Source organism: Dasypus novemcinctus, chromosome 8 (assembly GCF_030445035.2).
Source record: "Dasypus novemcinctus isolate mDasNov1 chromosome 8, mDasNov1.1.hap2, whole genome shotgun sequence".
NCBI lineage: Eukaryota > Metazoa > Chordata > Mammalia > Cingulata > Dasypodidae > Dasypus > Dasypus novemcinctus.
The window spans coordinates 123936303-123957133 of record NC_080680.1 but is presented as its reverse complement, the minus strand read 5'-3'; the positions used below and the strand labels follow the sequence as shown (position 1 = coordinate 123957133).

The window sequence follows — 20831 nt, the reverse complement described above, 5'->3', positions numbered from 1 at the left end:
GTGAAAGGTCTCAAGGAACGCTCTGTACTAGCTGTGTAACTTCAATAATTCCAAAATTATTTCCTCCAAAAAAGCGTGTTTAAAGCAAAACACGGTAAAAACAAACCTCTTCCTGAAACTCACTCTAGACAGTTGAATTGAAATGCCCAGGGGTGGGGGATGGGGGGTGCAGGGGGAGAGGGTCTGAGCATCATAGTTGGGAAATCTTCCCCCAGTGCTTCCAAAGCAGGGTCAAGAACACACAAGGGTCCCTCTCGTTCCTGGCTGTGGCCTGGTACCTAGCACAGTGCCTGGGTGGAGAGCAAGCAGTTGTGCCCTTGCCACAAGAACCTTTTCTTACAAGTCCCTTTACTTTGAATCCTCTGTACTAACAAAAGGAAAAATGAAAGCAACTCTCGCCCCCCAAAAAATTACAAGACGGGATTTTCAGACATCTTCTCACCAAAAACAGTTCCTATTCCTGTCCCCAGTCTCCAGTTCATCCTGGTCATCATCACCAGATAAATGATTCTAAAATACTAAAATCTGTCTCTCCATTATTGAAAAGTCTAACTTAGGTGGAGGGGATGCAGCTCAGTGGTTGAGTTCCTGCTTTGCATATACAAGGGCCTGGGTTCAATCCCTGGTACCTCCTTAAAAAAAAAAAAAAGTCTAAGTGCCCCATTACCTAATGAGTGAGTCATGTACTGCTTAGTTAGGGATGCAAAATTCCCTACAACCTGTCTAGTAATAGCAGGTTTGTTGCGTGCATTCCGCTTGGCCTAACGCTAACAGGATAATTGGCGTGCAGTGCTCCTGAACTTGCCAGGACCTTGCCTTTCTCCATGTCACACACAGCAAGGCTGCTCTTCCTCACCTATAGAACTCCTCCCCGTCTTCCGAGGCTCCAGTTACATCACTCCAACAAAAAGTGAGTTTTCCCTCCATCTTTCTACTATTCAAGTGGCACTAGCATTTAGTATTTTGTTAATCATTGTTTTCTCTTTTATCCCCCAGGAGACTAGATAGCTCTTGGCACACAGGCCTACGTTTTATTGGTCTTCTGACCCCAACCATGCAGTTAAACATACAATAATTACTTTTAAGATCCATTTTGCACAAAGAGAATATAAACACCCAAATTCATATACAAAAGTACGCTAGACCCATTACTCCAAGATATCTTTGAAGGAACCCCAGAACAATGAGAAGAGCTACTAAAATTAACTAAAATAGCTGATGATTAAAGCCTGAAGAAAATTGCAATGCCAATGGAACAAAGTTTACAAGAAAATTATACACTTTCAAAAAATGTTAAGTGTTCAGAATTAATCATTTACCTACTGTTTAGGATTAATCCAAGAAATGTTTGTTTGTAAGGGGAAAAAATAAGTTCTTAAGCCCTTCCTCTTCCCTTCTTTGCCTCTTCCCACTCCCCCCATATCCCACCTCACCCTGCCCCCCCATACGCACACACCCTAGCACAATACTGTCTACGTGACAGAACCTAAAAAGCTGTATTAGTTCTCTTTTAGATGTGGTCTAGAAGTGGAGAGAGACCACGTGAAAATATTTCTACAATATTTTGAGAAAATCACACATATAAAATATTAAGATTATATTCCATTGGCCTATAACTATTAAGATTGTGCGCTGTTAAAATAAAACATAGCTATAGACATCGTGTTCTGGGTGAGCCTCCTGAGAAACGTTCAGAATTGCCGGGATTTCTGGTTCTTCTGGTTTGGGTTTTTCTCTCATTTCTGTAAAATCAAATAAATTAAGAAAAAAGATTCAATAAATGGTATTGGGGCATTAAACCATTCTTTTGAAGAAAACAATCTGTGCCTTACACCATACACAAACATATATTTCAGGGGGATTAAAGATTTAATTATTTAAATACCATAAATGTTCTATAAGATAAATCTTTTAATAATCTTAGTATTATCAAGGCCTTTCAAAGCATGACAGAGACCAGAAACCACAAAGGAAAAAACTGTCAAGTTTGAATATATAAAAATTAAAATTCTCTATGGCAAAACCCACTATGGACAAAGTTAAAACATAGGCAGCAACTGGCAGAAATATTTATAACATACATATAGGTTAAAGTGTAATAACTACTATTTAAAGTGATTTTTTAATCAACCAAAAAAGACAAAGATCACAAAATAAAAATGGGATGGGCATTCAAACAGATAATTCACAAAAGAAATAATCCAAATTTCCAGTAGTCATGAAAAGATGCCTAGGAGCACTAATAATTTTTTAAAGTGGAAATTAGAACAATTGTTTGTTGGTTTTGTTTTTTTTTTAACATAGCAGATAGGCAAAGAGTATTCAAATGAAATAATGTGCAGTGTTGCCAAGGGGGTGGGGAAATGGCACTTATATAAACTGTTGGTTTGTGCAAACCAGGATAACATTTCTAGAGCTAGTCACTGAATGACTCCAAACATTAAATAAGGATATCCCCTTTGACCCAGGAGTCCAACTTTAAGGCTTTAGCCAAAGGAAATAATCAAATTTAACCCTTCAATGCCTCCATTTCCTTATCTATAAAATGGGATAATAGAACCTATCCAATAGGGTTAGCATTGAATTATAATCCACAAAAAATATTTAATACAGTGTCAAGCACATGGGAAGTGCCAAATAAATGTTAGCTAAATAAATGTTACTTTCATTAATGTTCACTGAACATTGTTAGAATAGTAAAACTCGGCAGTAACCTAAAGCACTCTTACAGGGATTGGTTGAATCAATTACTGTATAAACATATAATACAGTACTATGCAGTCGTTACAAAAGAGCTCATTAAGATGCCCACAATATATATTGCAAATGAAAAAGAGCCATTTTCAGAATGGAATGTATCGTTCTATCTCATTGTTAAAACAAAGCAGCCCAGACAAGCCTTAACACTAGAGGCTGAAACAGGAGGTGGTACTCAAGGAATCTTTTGTTCTCTACTTTATCCACTGACACATTACTTTAATTTAATACTATGACCATTTCTTACTTTTATAATCAGCCAAAAGATATTTCCTTTTATTTGGTGAGACATAACAAAAAAAGCCAGTAAGTACTGATCAATGGCCTATGTTGACCATGCTGGATTTAAACCCTTAGAATAAGGGGTGCTATGTTGATGCAAACTGCAACTGGTGCACCACCTGTCTGCTTTGCATTGTAACTTAGTTTTTAAAGTATTCCCTCAAAACATGTATTACCTGAGATCCAACTAACCCATGTTCTTGTTGTACTCATCTGTTAGGAGAAAGAGCAAAGAAAGAAAGAAAGCTCTCCCAGGGATTGCTTGAGAAAACAATCCCCTGTGCTAACTCTGGTCAAATAGATGCAGCCCATTTCTTGTACCATCTACACGATTGTGCAAAGACAATCCACATTCTCAATTGTGCTCCTGAGGCAAGTGAAGATCTACCACATCAAAGAAAGGTCACCGTATTTTCAAAAGGCTGTGCTTACTAAAGAGGAGAAAGCATTTGGTCAGCAAGTTTGAAACAGAAAAGGGTTTGGGGTAAACCTGAGAAATCCTACAAGAACGCAAGTTCCCTGGCAACAGGATCATATTTTACCTTTGTGTCTCCCATGATGCCTTGTACTATGAATCCACTTGTCTTTAGTTTACCAGGAAAATTCAGTTTTCCAGAAAAACCTTGTTCATCAAGCTTTCTTGCCCATCTAGACCTACTTGACCTTCCAAAGGTTTTGTGCATCATTCACCCTATATAGGGTTCATTGCTTTCTCCTGGCTAAAGCTTCTCAAAATGGATAGTATGCCCAAGTACCTACTGTGCAGTCATTGGCTGAATAAAAACACGTTTTACTTGAAACTAGCTAATGGCATTCATGGTTCCCCTTGAGATAACTAGGAATGACCTGGGATTGTCAGAGTAGATTGGAAATCACCACTTGGAGGGGATGTGCCTGTGTTGACGTAATTATAAATGAGGGAAATCATTATGTGGTCCCAAAAAACAGCCCCTACCTGGAGGAGAAGTATCAATAGCCTTAGCATCTTCCTGGAGTGCTTCAGGACCCTGGCCTTGGGGCCCGCCTGGAAAGCATTCTTTAGGCACACCATTCTGATAGGCCTTAGTGGAGAGGTCTCCGGGCCCGCCTGCCTCTTGGTCTATTCCAGGAGAATATTCTTCAGGCCCGGCTGCTTCTTGGATTGCTTCATGAGAGGGAGCTTTAGGCACATATAATGTACTTTCTTTATATGTTCTTTGAGGAAAGTGTTCAAGTTCAACTGTTTCTTGGTAGGTTTTTGCAGAAAGATCTGTAGGCATAGCTAGTTCTTGTGTTTTAGAAAAGGAGCTTTCAGTCTGAGCTGTTCCTTGATCTGAATCAGAATTGTATTCCTCTGGTTCAGCTGGGTTTCGGTATGTTTCAGGAGTGGAGCTTTCAGGCACATCTCGTTTGGGGGATGCTTCAGAAGAGCATCCTGCTACTTCAGCTATGGCTTCAGATATTTTGGAGGGCAGGGCTTGGGGTACAACTATTTCTTGGCATATTTTAGGAGAGAGGTCTTCAGGCCCAGCCAGTTCTTGGCGTGTTTTGGAAGGATGGTCTTGAAGCACAGCTGTATCTCGGCACATTCTGGGAGAGACGCCTTCAGGTTCGGCCATTCCCTGGCCTGTGTTGGCAGGGCGGTCTTGAAGTCCAGCTGTTCCTTGGCACAATCTAGGAGAGAGGTCTTCCAGCTCAGCTGTTCCTTGGCACAGTTTGGCAGGGCGGTCTTGAAGTACAGCTGTATCTTGGCACAATCTAGGAGAGAGGTCTTCCAGCTCAGCTGTTCCTTGGCACAGTTTGGCAGGGCGGTCTTGAAGTACAGCTGTATCTTGGCACAATCCAGGAGAAAGATCAGGTTCAGCCATTCCTTGGCACGGGTTGGCAGGGCGGTCTTGAAGTACAGCTGTGTCTTGGTACTCAGAAGAATGCTCACGAAGCATGATGCTGTCTTGACGTATTTCTGGAGAGTGTTCCACAGCCACAGCCTTCTCTTCGGAGGTTTCCAAAGACAGGGCTTGGGTCACGCTCCTTGGTGACTCGGTTTCTTGCTCTGTAGGGGCCTGAGCTTTCTCCAGCATTTCCTTTTCTATTTGTGGCTGAGGTGCCATCTTCAGTTCTGTAAATTTTCTCTTTCTGCCTCCTTCATTTCCTTTTCCTGTCTTCTGCCGTTTGTGTTTTATCTGATCTCTGTGGAAAGATCAGAGTTAGTGTCAGGAACGGGGCAACAGAATTCAAACAAATGCTTGGTAATAACAGGTCCACATCTCTCACTGCCATGGGCATGACCTTGAACAAGCCACTTCATCACTTCGGGCCTCCAGCTCATTTATAAAAGGAAGGAGCAGTGCTAGGTGTTCTCAGTTGTCAAGAGAGGAAGTGTGCCTCGGGGGCTCTTTGGCTCTGACACTGCTCACTAGGAACCTCCTGTGTGTGCATGCGCCCTCATGTGTGCTCGAGGGCGCGTGTGATGGCATGTACTTAAATTTTGGTTGTGGAAAATGCATAACTCCTGTTTTAAAGTAATAGCTTGGCCCTCTGGTTTCTACACCAGCCTCTCGGCTTAGTCTGTGTGAGGGCCTTATCACCTCCTTACCCCTGGGTAAACTGACACAAGTGAGTTTCTAGACCTGCAAAACGGCAGACACACCCAGCCCCAACTCCCCGATGGTGCAGCATGCAGATGACACGTCCAGCGTGCCTATCGGGCCACCTTCTGTAAAGAAGCCACCATTCACGTCCCGTGATGTGTGGGTCAAAAGCCGCAGACACATTTCTCGAGGTGCAGAACCCTGGTGGAAAGGCACGAGTGGGCACGTTATGCCTACTCCTCACTGACAGCTGGAGTAGGGATCTAGAAGGTGCAAGGATAGGCATGGAAATTGCAGCCAATGACAAAGCGTTAGGCAGTGCCAAAGTCACCAGATACAGATGGCTAATGCAGATGAGCTGGCGGGGGGAGGTACTATAAACAGTTAATCCTTTTCTGACCCTGCTGAAATTCCGTTCCTTGCTCCCTGCTCCACGAAGCCTTTCCCAACAGACCACACAGCCGCCGTGCCCTCCTGGCGTAGCGCGCCCGTGGGATTTGCTCCGCGGTCAGGCTGAAGGCAAGGCACGCAGGCTTCCTCACACTGGGCTATTTCTGGAGGAACCTTATTTCTTTTAGTAAGCCAGACTTGCTTTGGAGATAAACATCAGTGTTTTTATTTTTTAACAGTGCTCATAGTTATTTGCACATTTAAAAAATATATATCCGTCCCTGTTCTACATTGGTATATGTTTGAAATTTTTCATAATAAAAAGTTTTAGAAAGATGACCTCACCAAAGAGAGTTTGAGGTCAGAAAAGTATGTGGGGATATAAAAAAGGTAAATAAACAAACATGAAAGTCAAAAACAAATATTAAAAGCCATACAGGGGAAGCAGATGTGGTGCAAGCAATTGGGCTCCTGCCTACCATATGGGAGGTCTGAGGTTCAGTTCTTGGTGCCTCCTAAAGAAGACAGCGAGCTGGCACAACAGGCAGGCGTGGCAAACTGACACAACAAGATGATGGAACAAGAGACACAAGAAGAAAAACATAATGAGAGACACAACAAAGCAGGGAGCAGAGGTTCCCAGTGCATCTCAAAGAGGATGAGCAGGATGGTGAGCTGGCATGATTGGCAGGTGCAGAGATGATGCAACAAGCTGACACAACAAGAGACACAAGAAGAAAAACATAATGAGAGACTCAACAAGCAGGGAATGGAGTTGGCTTAAGCAATTAGGCACTTCCCTCCGATGTCGGAGGTCTCAGATTCGCTTCCTGCTGCCTCATAAAGACACTAAGAGGAGGAACAGACACAATAAGTGCAAACAATGAGGGGGTGGGGGGAGATAAATAAATAAATCGTTTTTTTTTTAAAAGACATATAGAAGAAAAGAGAATCTGAAGATCATTATGGCCCTTCAGCATTTTGAACACTAACACCAAACTACTAGAGTGACAAGATGAATCATAAAGTTCTTATTGGGAAGTGGATTTGGCTCAACTCACAGAGCATCTGCCTACCACATGGGAGATCCAAGGTTCAAACCCTGGGCCTCCTTGACCCGTGTGCAGCTGGCCCACGCACAGTGCTGATGCACACAAGGAGTGCCGTGCCACACAGGGGTGTCCCCCGTGTAAGGGAGCCCCACGCACAAGGAATGCACCCTGTAAGGAGAGCTGCCCTGCATGAAAAAAGCACAGACTGCCCAGGAGTGGTGCCACACACACGGAGAGCTGACGCAGCAAGATGACACAACAAAAAGAGACACTGATTCCTGGTGCCGCTGACAAGAATCCAAGTGGACACAGAAGAACACACAGCGAATGGACACAGCAGTCAATGGGAGGAGGAGAGAAATTTTAAAATAAATAAATAGATAAATGAATAAATAAATGAAATACATTTCTTATTGTTGGGTTAAAAAAAAAAAGATGGTCTACCTGAATTCTTCAGTAAATACTTACTTTTTCCTAGATATTAAATCCTTAGAATTTGTTATGTAGCTCTCCATAGGCGTGACCTAATGAGTAATAGAATGTGCCATGTCTTCCCTGGTACTTTTTTTCAAGAGATCCAAAAATACCCACGTAGCCGTGACTTTAGACTCTCTTCTGCCACCAGTCAGCTGTGTGTCACTAAATCATTCTACGCCTTGGTTTCCTCATCTGTAAAGCAGGGGAAATAACATCTGCCCAGCCTCACGAGGGGGTTGCAAGAATTACTTGCAATCGCTTCCATGAATGAATTATCCCAATAGAAATGAGAGCTCTGGTATTAATACTGGAAGAGGGTGTCCTGCTCCCTACGGGCCAGTCACTGCTCTGAGTACTTCACGCATTCTGTTTTCTAGTCTTATCTTCACATCGGCCTATGTGGTCGAGGCTGTTGCCTCCATTTTGCAGGTGGCAAAACTGAGGCCGAGAAGTCCAGTGACTTGCCCAAGGTCAAACACCTGAGAAGTGGGGGAGCTGGGCTTCAAAGCCAGTCTCTGTGGTCTTCGGGTCAGGCCCCTAACCATCACAGCCTCTGCTTCTCTCGGGGACTGCTAGGCAGATGCCGTGTGCATGGGGTGGTAGTGAGAAGGGAGGGCACAGCCCGCCAAAGGGCAGAGATGCCACCCGAGCAAGGCCAGCTGCTGCCCCACGGCTCGGCAAGGTGTCATTAGCCTCAGAAAATTCCTCAGCCTCGTCCCCTCAGCCCAGCAAGCTCCATTTCTCAGGGGCTCCTAGAGACTGATCTAGAAACCCAAAGTCAGATTTTAAAAATTAACAGAGAGAAACATCAAGTCACACCCCAAGAAGTGACACTCTTTCTCTGCAGGCAGGTACCAGGGAAACCGAGTAAGGACCCCACAGTGGCCCATGGGCACAGACTGGGGAGCTGCTGTGCACTTCACCAGAGCCACCTGCTCAGCCGCGAGGAGCAGGAGTGCCTGCGCTAGCACCCTAGAGGCGCTCCGGGAAAAGAAGACGCTTCCTGTGAAATCAAGCACTGAAATAACAATGATTACGGGGTGGGAAAAGGGAGCTGGGACAAGTGAGTCAAGACCTCAGCAACTTCAGAACATCAGCAGAAACAATGTCCCCTGCGGGGTGGGGGGTGGGTAACTTGGACAAGCAGCTTTGTATGGCCAGAGGCTGCCTCAGGGGCTGGTGAAAATGCACAAAAGCAACAGCGGAAATGCAGCTTGCAGGTGGCGAGTGCAAATAAGCGTGCCAAACAAATGTGCAAGAAGTCACGCACGGAGGACGTGCGACTTGCCACACGTGGAGAGCTGTGCCAGGCTGGCAGAAGGCTTTTTCCTCTCCTGCTCAAGGGTTTGGCTCTCCTCCTGCTATCTTGGCTCCTCCTGGCTAGGAAAAACTCCACGCCAACACAAACGTGCACACTCTGCTGACATCCTTCTATTCTCCAAGCACAGGCGAGCTCCTCGGTGTTGTAGAAACATGTCGTGGCAGACCAGATGGGACTCAGTTCATAGGGGGGAAAAGCCCTTTCTTACAAAGCTTGACTGGACCAGGGGTTCTCAAATGGGGGTGATTTTGTCCCTAGAGAACATTTGACAATGTCTGGGGGCATTTGGGGTTGCACGACTTTTGGGGGCGGGGGGAGCTACTGGCATCCAGAGAGTAGGGGCCAAGCGTGCTGCTAGACACCCTTCGTCACACGGGACAGCCCCACACCACGAAGCTCCTGCCCAGAGGTCAGTGGCTCCGAGGGTGAGAAGTCCTGGCTTACGTGGCCCCAGGGGAGAACGTGGGTTCCCTGGGCTCCCCTTTCCTGGCTCCAAGCAAGCATCTCCTCTTGTTTCCCCAGCGCCCTTCCCAGCGGAGGCAAAGAGCTGCCTCATCCATCATCACACTGCTGTGCTCCCACCCTGGTGACACGCAGGTGATTTTGATTAGAGACTCGGGCACTCCCCCATCCTTCCGTCCCTCCTTCACAGGCAGTGTTTGGGCTTGCCCACGGAGAGCTAGTCCCCTTCAACCAGCGAGGACTTTACCAATGGAAAGCTTGGAGCACCATCTGGGAGGCTTCCTTGTGGTGTCTCCCAACCCCAGCAACAAAACGCTTCCAGCCCAGCCCTCTCTCCCATACCATAAGGAGGCTTCCTGCTGCTCCAACCAAGAGACCAGGGAGGCAGTTCTTATCTCATCACCTCACTAACTTGCGGCTGGAGGCAAGAGATTAAACCCATCCACGACTTAGCCTCATGGTTTTTTTGTAAAATAGGGATAATGGTGCCTGGTCTACCAGATTTGGGGGAAGATAGCCTAAAACATAGTGTGAGAAAGTGCTTGGCACTCCTTAACACACTATGTGTGTGTGCTGGGAGCGTGTGAGTCCTCCGTCCTGACCTTGCAGTGATACCATACCTGAAGAGCCACTGGGAAGTCTGTTTCTCTTGTGCTTCAGCTTTTCTTTTTCTGAGCTGCTCTCGGTTCCGCAAACACCGAGTTCCAATGACTTCTGTGGGATCAAAACAAAAGTTATAGGAGAAAGTGGTTAATTGTGGCATTTATCAATAAAAGAGTCCAAAAGAAATGATCTAAGGTCTCTAGGCTGGGTGTCTAAGATTTTCCTCCTCTAGCTTTATGGAGAAAAGGACTCTTCCTTATATATCCTTTTACTTCCAGAAGGTGCCTGGGACCACCTCTTTATTCAGTAAACATTTACTGAGTGAAAAAGTCAGATCTGTTCAGAGTATTTGTACATATATGTGCTATCAATAGATTAACTTCTGCAAAATAATATTTACATAATGTATAAAATTGGTAAAAAAAAAAAGATCTATGTTCTATCAACCTTAACAATATAACCTTTCATTCTATTCATTTCCACCCAGTCCCTACGTTGCACCACTTTAAAAGTTGTACGATAGCGTACTAAAATGTTATATCTTATTTAACCTAACATAATAACAAAAATCTTTTCCGTAAACAGTCTTCATAATTATATATTTTCTCTTTACGCCTTTTTTTAAAAATAATTTCAAATTTATGGAACAGTTGCAAAAATAATACAAAACCCCCACAAATAACTCCAACATACCCACCCCAGATACCCAGATCCACCACCTTTGCTGTATCATTCCATCCAGCCATCCAGCCAGCCACCCATCCACATAATTATGATTTTGATGACTGTATGCAGGAAAAGTTTGATGTACTATCATTTACCTGATCCTTCCATTTGTATTGCGCATTTAGGGTGTGGCCAGTTAATTTTTGCTATTGTAGATCAAACATAATAAGAATATTCACACATATAGGATTATTTCCTTAGTATGATCTTCAGGTTCTTTGGGATGTTAAAGGTAATATACAAAAGGGTTCTGTTGCCATCTGAGCTGGAGGAAAGTTAATGGACCGTTGGTGTAGAACTTCCTGGAGCCTTTGTATATCTGCACTGTGACCCCCCCCCCCCCACACACACGAAGAGGAGAGGGCACCCAGCTCCAACAGGGGTCCTTAATGTGAACTTGAGTAGGTGAAAATTACACCTTTGCTTTTACCCTCCTCTAATTAAAATGACCGTTTCCTCTATTATGACTGTAGGCAATAAACCATGGTCGTTTTAGTAGTACCTATAACCTTGTCACCAAAAGAAATCATATGGGAAACGGACTTTGGCCCAGTGGTTAGGGCGTCCGTCTACCATATGGGAGGTCTGCGGTTCAAACCCCGGGCCTCCTCGACCCGTGTGGAGCTGGCCATGCGCAGTGCTGATGCGCGCAAGGAGTGCCGTGCCAAGCAAGGGTGTCCCCCGCGTAGGGGAGCCCCACGCGCAAGGAGTGCGCCCGTGAGGAGAGCCGCCCAGCGTGAAAAGAAAGAGCAGCCTGCCCAGGAATGGCGCCGCCCACACTTCCCGTGCCGCTGACAGACAACAGAAGCGGACAAAGAATCGAGACGCAGCAAATAGACACAGAAAACAGACAACCAGGGGAGGGGGGGGAATTAAATAAATAAATAAATCTTTTTTAAAAAAAAAGAAATCACAGATTTTTTTTTTATATCAGGCCAGTTTTTATAGGCACTTCAGAATATCTTTTACACTCATCATTACTGTGGCTATTAAACCTATTGCTAGTCTTGTTAGTTAATGCATCTACAAACAAGCATGTATGTTACTATATCACATATTTTCTATTTTGATAGCTGTATTTTAATGTAATTTGTATCCTTTGTCTACATGTATTCCATTGTGTTTATTTAAAATCTTCATTCTGGGGGGTGGGGGGCTATATGGGGACCTCATATTTTTTTAATGTAACATTAAAAAAATAAATTTAAAAAATATTTTTAAAAAAGAAAAGAAATTTTTAAAAAAGTAAATACCAGTAAAAAATAAAATAAAATAAAATCTTCATTCTAAGAAAGGGTGTATAGGCTTCATCAGACTGCCAAAAGGATCCCTGGCACACACACAAAAAGTCACACCCTGCGTAAGGGCATCTCAAGGCATAGGGTTTTGTAAAACATTTTGAGAAATACTGCTTTCCAACAGATCCAAGGATTAGGATTAGCAAGTCAAAAGAATAAGCACCATTAAATTTCCTCCTACTTGCTACCAGATCTCTTTCCAAAAGTCATACCAAATTTGTGCTACCAGTGTAGCTCAGTGACTGAGCACTTGTTTCTCATGTACGAGGTCCCAGGTTCAGTCCCTGGTACCTCCTTTAAAAACACTACTACTAATAATATATGCTATCGTAGGAATGTATCAGTGTATATGTTTTACCACAACCATTCAATACTGAGAATTTTCATTATCTTTCATTTTAATATATCTCCTATTAATTATTTCTTATTACCTTGGGTGACTCTGGCTTATCAGAAACTTACAGCTGAAAGGCACCTCAGGAAGCTATCCAGCCCCAGTTTTTCCCATGTAGGGTTATATGAACATAATCAGTTATGCCTCTTATTTTTGCCAGATCCGTAAAGAAGAAAATACCCATAGTCCCAATTCTTCCCGATAGCCCCCACCTCTTACGGTCTCTTTCATTACCTGGAGCGTAGGTCCCTTCCTGATGAGGGCCAGGTAGCTGACGGAGCTGCGCGTGAGCTTGGTCCTTCCCTAAATCCATCTTGCTGTAATACCTCCTGCCCTTTGGTCTGACTTCCACAGGCAGCTCTTCGAAAATACCAAAAGCAACTAACACAAACACACGCACATCCGAGTTCACTGGTCGCTGGACTTCCCGCCTAAATGCTTTATCTGGTTGGACCACAGCTGCAGGCGAATCCTCCGTTATCACACCGCACAGGTGTGAGTCCAGGGAAGGCGGCTGGCGTGGGTCCTCATCCTCTAAAGCAGGGGTTCTTAACAAGGGGTCCGCGAGCTCGAATGGAAATTCAGAAAAGCATTATTCTTGTGGGGACGTGTTGGTGCGGATGCAAGCTATTTCTTAAGTCATACACGGTATAGTGTGCGCTCAGGAAGGGGCCTGTGGTTTTCACCTGACTGGCAAAGGGGTCTGTGGAACAAAAAAGGTTCAGAACCCCTGCTCCAGAAGTTCTTTCTACGGGGAGCTCGTCTGGCCCCAGCCTGGTACGGCGCGGCCTTCGCTGAGGAGGTCAGTGACTTCTGTCTGCCGTGAAGTGCTCGCATCTGACGGTCCTGGTTTACGCGGGTGGGGCACGCTGCGCAAAGAGCACCAGGTCCCTAACCAGCAAGGCACCCCTTTCTGTGGCTCTCTTTCCACACATGCTAAGTGGATAAATAATCCTGTCTTGCCCGTTTCCATTTTTGGGAAAGTGAAAACAATGGATGTAAAAATAATGAGATGTGCTATGCAGATGTGAAATTGATCTTTTATTGCTTTCCTGCATGTGGCATTTTTCATCTTAATCCAAGTCTTGCTGTTTGTGCTTTAAACTTAGATAATAAGTGAGACGTAAAGAGAAGAACCAAACTAGAAATCCAAAGCGTGTTTGAGCCCCGTCCTGCTCTTGCCATCATGCACAACTGACCTAAGATAACTGGTGAAATCCACTGTTGCTCATCCCAAGGATGGTCAAAAGCCATTGCTTAGTGAAAATATCACCGTGTTATGGCTAAGAAATTAAGGTTAAAGCGCCCCATCTTCAGCAAGGCTCCCCATTTTTTGAAGGCAAGTCGCCCAGAGGACCATATCTGAACTACGGGGGGAGCACTGAGCACCTCTTGACCTGGCAGCCCGTCTGGGGGACACAGGGCTGACAATGTGCTCTGGAGGCCAAGACTGGAGTGACAGGAGTTCAATTCCCAGTGTTGTGCGTCAGAGCCAGTTTACCCATCTACCTGGGGGGCCATTGTGTCTACCACACTGCGTTACTGAGATTACATCAGATTATCCAAATAAGGCATTGCGTAGGTGCCTGGTGTATGGCATCTCCAGGGCGCGGCATAAGGGATTTGTTTAACAAATGTTAGCTGCTTGCATTAATAATAGAAGTATAGTAATGGTTCTTAATGTTACATGCATCAGTTCTGAAAAGTTCCTTAGAAACCAGATTTTGGTAAACCAAATCATACAATTGCACTAAAGAAATTCAGAGAAAATATGAAAGGGCTCCTTTCTAATAAGACCTGACCGGAATAGGCGCCCCTCCTTCCACAGACCCCTAAGGCTCCCAAACAGGAAGGCCCAGGCGCCATCTAGGCCCACCCCGTCTTACATAAAGAGAAAACTGGCACCAGGGAGAGGAAGGATTTACCTATTTACCTGCTCAATATTCTCTTTCTTGTTGCCGGCAGCACCTCTTGCCGATGACAAGACGCCTCATCCTTTTTGTGATCTCGCCTGCATGTGAAAAGGTGTGTGGTGTGAATATAGGAGAGAAACAAGGTTTTCAAAGACTCTGAAAAGTACTGAGAATGACATAATAAACACCCAAGTGCCCGCCACCTAAATATAACTTGTTTTTTAGTTACCAGATCCTAATGTGTTAGCTTTAAGTTTCTCAGTTCCCCAGTCTTCCTCGTTAGTAAATCTCTGTGTCTCAAATCCAGATAACCTCGGGGAGACCCTCTTCAAAGGAGTGCTGTAGGGAACGGAAGACTGGCTTTGTCATTTTTCTTGGTTATTGGGCATTTTCAGATAAAGGGTTTAAAGAAACCAAATACTAATTAAGAGTCCTTTTGAAAGTGATGAAATACTAGTGTTTTACCATTTCAACTGGCATTTCAAAACCCTGGTTCCTTTACTTGCGATGTTTGCATTCTCACCCCTTGGTTGTTTCTTACATTATGAGAGCTAATAAAATAACCTTGTAGCACTCCTTGAGGCACAGTAGAGAGGGCCAAAGGGCCTTCTCCTTCCGCAGAGCTCACACATCCCGCTCCGCGACTCAGCCAACATTCCGGAAGGCCCGCTCCGGTGTCCTGAGCCCCCTGCCCGGCCACAGAGGCGCCAGCGTGGGCCCCGAGCTCTGTGCACTGTATGCTCGGGGAGGAGACGTCTTTATTGCAAGGAAATAACTAGTTCTTTACACCTGGCTACAACCGAGTCATTTCCCACCCGCCCCTCGCCCCCTGGGTGGAGAAGCAGAGTGTGGAGGGACCCCAGGAAGGTGGGGCCTCCCCAGGGATGAGTGGGCGATACTGGGCGGCGGGGCCAGCCGAGGCGCTTTGGAGCAGCCAAGATGGGGAGTCCGGCAAGGTGTCTCTGGTGTGATAAGCAGGCCAGAGCGGGAACTTGCCAGGGACAGAAGTCTCCAGACGTACAATGTACAGCCGTGGTCTGCTAGATCCTTCTCTCTGTAGAAAGAGTTACTACCAGAATGCAAAATGTTAGACTTTAAAGCAGGGGCTCTTAGCTTTTTTTGTTCCACAGACCCCTTTGCCAGTCAGGAGAAAACCACAGACCCCTTCCTAAGGCCACACTGTGCTGTGTGTTATGAAAAGGTAGATCAGGCAGCGGACTTGGCCCAGTGGTCAGGGCGTCCGTCTACTACATGGGAGGTCCGCGGTTCAAACCCCGGGCCTCCTTGACCCATGTGGAGCTGGCCCATGTGCAGTGCTGATGCGCGCAAGGAATGCCGTGCCATGCAGGGGTGTCCCCGTGTAGGGGAGCCCCACGCGCAAGGAGTGTACCCCGTAAGGAGAGCCACCCAGCGTGAAAAAAGCGCAGCCTGCCCAGGAATGGCGCCACACACACGGAGAGCTGACGCAGCGAGATGACGCAACAAAAAGAAACACAGATTCCCGTGCCGCTGACAACAACAGAAGCGGACAAAGAAGACGCAGTAAATAGACACAGAGAACAGACACCTGGGGTGGGGGAGAAGGGGAGAGAAATAAAATAAAATAAAATTTAAAACAAACCCCCCCCAAATATATATAAGAGGTTCCCATATACCCCCCAAGAATAATGCTTTTGGAATTTCAACTCAAGCTTGTGGACCCTGGTTAAGAACCCTGCTAAAAGGTGGACGTTTTTAGCCAAGTCTGCCTTGCTCTCCAGCTGTTGGCACATATAAGTGAATCCACCTCCCCCTGGGCCAGAACTCAGATTATTCTGCTCCTCCTCCTCTCCCCAGGTAGGACCTGCGGGAGGTTTGGCTGTCAGCAGCCCCCATCTGTGCCCTCTCTCTCTAGGTGCCGCCAGCTTCTTCTACTCGGAGGGTTAAAGCAGCTATGACCGCATAGTAAGAACGACTTCATCTGCTCCAGGCTGTTTTCCCTGTCATTCGTTCCTGCATGCCTAGCCCTCTCCTAGGTGCTGGAGACATGGCTTTTTTTTTTTCTCTCCCCTCCCCCCCCAGTTGTCTGCTTTCTGTGTCCATTCGCTGTGTGTTCTTCTGTGACCGCTTCTATCCTTATCAGCGGCACCAGGAATCTGTGTTTCTTTTTGTTGCGTCATCTTGTTGTGTCGGCTCTCTGTGTGGGCAGCACCATTCCTGGGCAGGCTGCACTTTCTTTCGCGCTGGGTGGCTCTCCTTATGGGGCGCACTCCTTATGCGTGGGGCTCACCTATGTGGGGGACACCCCTGCGTGGCAGGGCACTCCTTGTGCACATCAGCACTGAGCATGGGCCAGCTCCACACGGGTCAAGGAGGCCCGGGGTTTGAACCGCGGACCTCCCATGTGGTAGGTGGATGCCCTAAGCATTGGGCATTTAAAATACAGGTTCCTGCCCTCAGGGAGCTGCCCTTCTATTAGGAAGAGAGAAACAATAAGCAAATAAAGTCTGCAAGCACCCAATGGCGAAAAGTGCTTTGGAGAGCAGGGGGCGAGGGGATGAGGGCGTGAAGGGAAGGTTGGCAGAGATTGGTATTTAAGATGGTCGGGGAAGGGTGACTGATGAGGAGACAGCTGAACAGGAAGGAGGGAGGTGAGGGGTCAGCCGTGCGGGTCCCTTCCAGCTGAGGGGCTCTAGCAGGCGGGTAGGTCAGGTAAGTAGCTTGTCAGCCCTCGTAGGGATTCCTACCCTGAGCCAGATTGGAGAATCACGGTAGGACGGTGTCCAACAGAAGCGTGATGCAATGTGACTTCTCCTTTTATTTTTTTATTATTTTTTTAAAGATTTATTTATTTTATTTCTCTCCCCTGCCCCCTCCCAGTTGTCTGTTCTCTGTGTCTATTTGCTGCGTGTTCTTCTTTGTCCGCTTCTGTTGTCGTCAGCAGCACGGGAATCTGTTTCTTTTTGTTGCATCATCTTGTTTTGTCAGCTCTCCGTGTGGGCGGCGCCATTCCTGGGCAGGCTGAACTTTCTTTGGCACTGGGAGGCTCTCCTTACGGGCACACTCCTTGTGTGTGGGGCTCCCCTACGCGGGGGACACCCCTGCGTGGCAGGGAACTCCTTGCGCACACCCGCACTGCACGTGGGCCAGCTGCACACGGGTCAAGGAGGCCCGGGGTTTGAACCGCGGACCTCCCATATGGTAGACGGACGTCCTAACCACTGGGCCAAGTCTGCTTCCCGACTTCTCCTTTTAAAGGATCGCTCTGGCTACCGTGTGGAGAATAGACCACTGGGGACAGACGAGAGGTGGAAGCAGGAGACCATTTAGAAGGAAGTTACCACACAGCTGAGAGATGATTCCGGCTTGGACTGTGAAGGCTGAGGGCAGTAAGTGGTCGGATTCCAGATTACCTGGCAAATAGGGTATGGGGTGAAAGAAAGCAGTCAAACGACACAGGCTTCGGTCTGGGCGAATGGAAGGATGGAGCCACTGTCAAGGGACAAGGACGACTGGGGGAGTCAGCCGGGGGCTCAGAGGAGGAGATTGGCCATGTGACTAGACGGGGAGATGGGGGAACAGCAGAGCAGCAGCCAGCCAAAGAGGGGGTGACCAGCTGGGTCAAAGATTTTGCCAAACGGTCAAGTAGAGGAAGGCTTGAGAATTGTGCCAACAATTTATTTCCTAACAATTCCATTCAATTTGATGAAGTACAGACCGTGGACCCCAGAGAGGCTAAGTCAGCTGGCCAAGGGTACATCGGCAGGACTGGCTATGGAATTTGCCAGGCCCAGGGCAAAGTGAAAGCACAGGGACCCTCGTTCAGATATTTGAAGAGTTTCAAGACAACTACAGCCAAGCAGTCATGCCAGCACAGGGCCTACTTTCACAGGTATTGCACTGGATCCTTGCAGCGGGCTTAGGAAGCAGCTATGATTATTCTCACTTTCACATCAAGAAACTGGCGAACTGAGTGATTTTGCTACGGTCAAAGATAAACAGGTAGGGAAGCAGATTTGGCTCAACTGATAGGCTGTGGGTCTACCACATGGGAGGTCCAGGGTTCAAACCCAGGGCCTCCTGACCCGTGTGGTGAGCTGGCCCACACGCATGCTGATGCGCGCAAGGAGTGCCGTGCCATGCAGGCGTGTCCCTTGCATAGGGGAGCCCCATGCACAAGGAGTGCGCCCCGCAAGGAGAGTCACCCAGCATGAAAAAGCGCAGCCTGCCCAGGAGAGGCACCACACACATGGAGAGCTGGCGCAGCAAGATGATACAACAACAACAACAACAAAAGATACAACAAAAAGACACAGATTCCTGGTGCCGCTGACGAGAATGCAAGCAGACACAGAAGAGCACACAGTGAATGGACACAGAGAGCGGACAACAGGGGAAGGGGAGAGAAATAAATACAATAAATCTTTAAAAAAAAAAAAAAAAGGATAAACGGGTGGTTCAAGCCTGAAACCAGGCCCCTCAACCTCCAAGTCTGGCCCTTTTCCCTCCAGACCAAACTGGGTGTCAGGATTGCGTTCCTGCCCCTGACGCACGCAGAGCAAGCTTGAGCACGAGGCCTTGTCCATGAGCTTGAGAGGCCCAACTGAGCAGATGCGGGAGGGAAGGAAGCGCGTGGCTACGAATGCCTGCCTGCGTACTGGATCCCATTTAGTCAAAAACAAGGGCTGATAAAAGGGCCCTAAAGCAAATGTGGCTTTAGGCTACACGGGAACAATTTAAGGGGCCCAAACCCAAGATGGGCGTCCTGTCTCACCGCCCCTGGAGTGTGACCTGAAGATCAAGTGGGTGATATTTGAAAACATTAGAAAGGCAAGGAGTGTGGATTCAGAGCTCTAAGATTTCCTGGCTGAGTAGTTTGGGGGACATCACTTAATTCTTTCTGACTGTCAATTTCTTCCCTTGTATAGCATAAATTCTTCATGGCAGTTCTAGAAGAATGAAAGCAATGGTGAGAGCTTTTGAAGAAAGGAAAAAGCACTGTGCAGGAGTAAGGGCCATAAACTTGGACAATGTCAAGAAGATAATTAGAGCGTTCTAGTGATGCACCTGGACATTTTCCTAGAGTGCATTTGGGGGGACAAGTCAAGGAAGGGACAATATTGCACACTTGTTCTTAGCTGGCCTTTCTTGCTGAAATACTTTTACAGAGCTTTTGAATTCTTTTTCAAAGAGTGGATCAAGCTTTGTTTTCCTACGCGGGGAAGAGAGTTTCTCGTCTCCCTCTCTCCCCGCCTGCAGATGCATGATAAATGAGTCCCACGTCTGCTGAAACAGATGCCATGTTCAGGTGCAGATAACATGGCCAGGAGTCTGGAATGGCTGTGGACAGCTTGTCGACCCAGTTTGTTTCAAGGTCCCTCCCCTGGCTGCCTCCAGCCAATACTGCCTTCTGTTTCTGAAAGTATGGACAAATAAGCATCTCTGGATAAGCACGGTGAGTGTCATTTATCTGATTCATCTGTGGAAAGAGTACTTGTGCCCCGCCCCCCTTGACCCACCATCCTGTGGTCCAGAGCTAACAGCGCCTCGGTAGCTCCCTTTTCCACACATTTCTCAATTCCTTCGCATCTGCAGTGTGGCTCTTTCCTCTACGGGCTATGCTGTCATCAGTCAGTGGTTTCCTAGGGATCCCTTCTCCGTTCTTTCTCTTTGACCTCTCTGCAGCATATCAGTCCTCTGACCACTTCTGTTGTCCTTGCAACTCGCTCCTCTCTGTTTCCGTGATGGTTCTCCCCTGTCCCCCCTCCTTCTTCATAGGCTTTTCTTCACTCCCCTAGATGTGGGAGGCATTGTCCCAGGAAAACTCCCTGATCCTTGCTCTTCTCCCTATCCCCTCCCCCTTCTGAGATCATTGGTCCGACTGTCTATCTTTAGCTAGTACTTCTATGCAGGTGCCCTCTAGACAAGCATCTGTCTCAAGCCTCGGTCTCTCTTCTGAGTTCTAAGCTCACATTGTCAAGAGGCTGTTGGAGATCACGCATCATCTGGATACCCCAAATCCCTCTTGCCCCTCCAGCCACTCTTCCATGCTCTTTGTTTCTGTTGGAGTAGGAGCACGCGCTCCTCCATCCAGTTCAAACCTTCAGAACTGCCTTTGACTCCTTCTCCTCACTCTGTTTCTCGTGTCCAGTAGGTCATTGAATTCTATCACTTCCTTCCTCCCAACATCCCACAAGCTCATTGCTTCTTTTCCTTTCCCATACCACCATTCCAGAGAGGGACCGCAACTTCCCATTGGAAGTGCTGGCAAAGCTTCCATCTCCCCTCACCCTCTATCCCAGTCCATCCTGCACAAACAGCCGGAACGTTCTTCCCACAGCAGTCTCTAGACCAGTCACTACCCTGCTGAGATGGCTGTGAAGTCTCAGTATTGCCTACAGAATAAAGACTTAAATTTTTCAGCCTGGCAGTTGAGGCCAGTTTCCCAACTTTCTCTCCCATTAACTTTCCTGAAAATACCCTACGTTCCAGTCAACCTGAGCACCTGCCTCCCTTTTCATCCAAGATTCCTTCCAACACCCACGTACCTTTCTTTGCACCTTCTGGCTGTTCAGTGCTCTTCCCTTGCGGCAGCCCAGGCAAATAG

The 20831-nt window shown here is 46.8% G+C and overlaps 1 protein-coding gene across 1 annotated transcript; it reads right to left on the bottom strand.

Moving 5' to 3' along the window:
* Positions 1-1582: 1582 nt before the first annotated feature.
* HEMGN (hemogen) lies at positions 1583-20831 on the bottom strand. Its single transcript, XM_058302629.1, has 6 exons — positions 20773-20831; positions 14266-14343; positions 12567-12900; positions 9932-10025; positions 3995-5208; positions 1583-1742 (listed from the first exon to the last, which is right to left on the bottom strand). Exons 3-6 carry the CDS (start codon positions 12643-12645, stop codon positions 1636-1638), a joined length of 1494 nt encoding a protein of 497 aa, XP_058158612.1. The 5' UTR covers positions 12646-12900; positions 14266-14343; positions 20773-20831; the 3' UTR covers positions 1583-1635.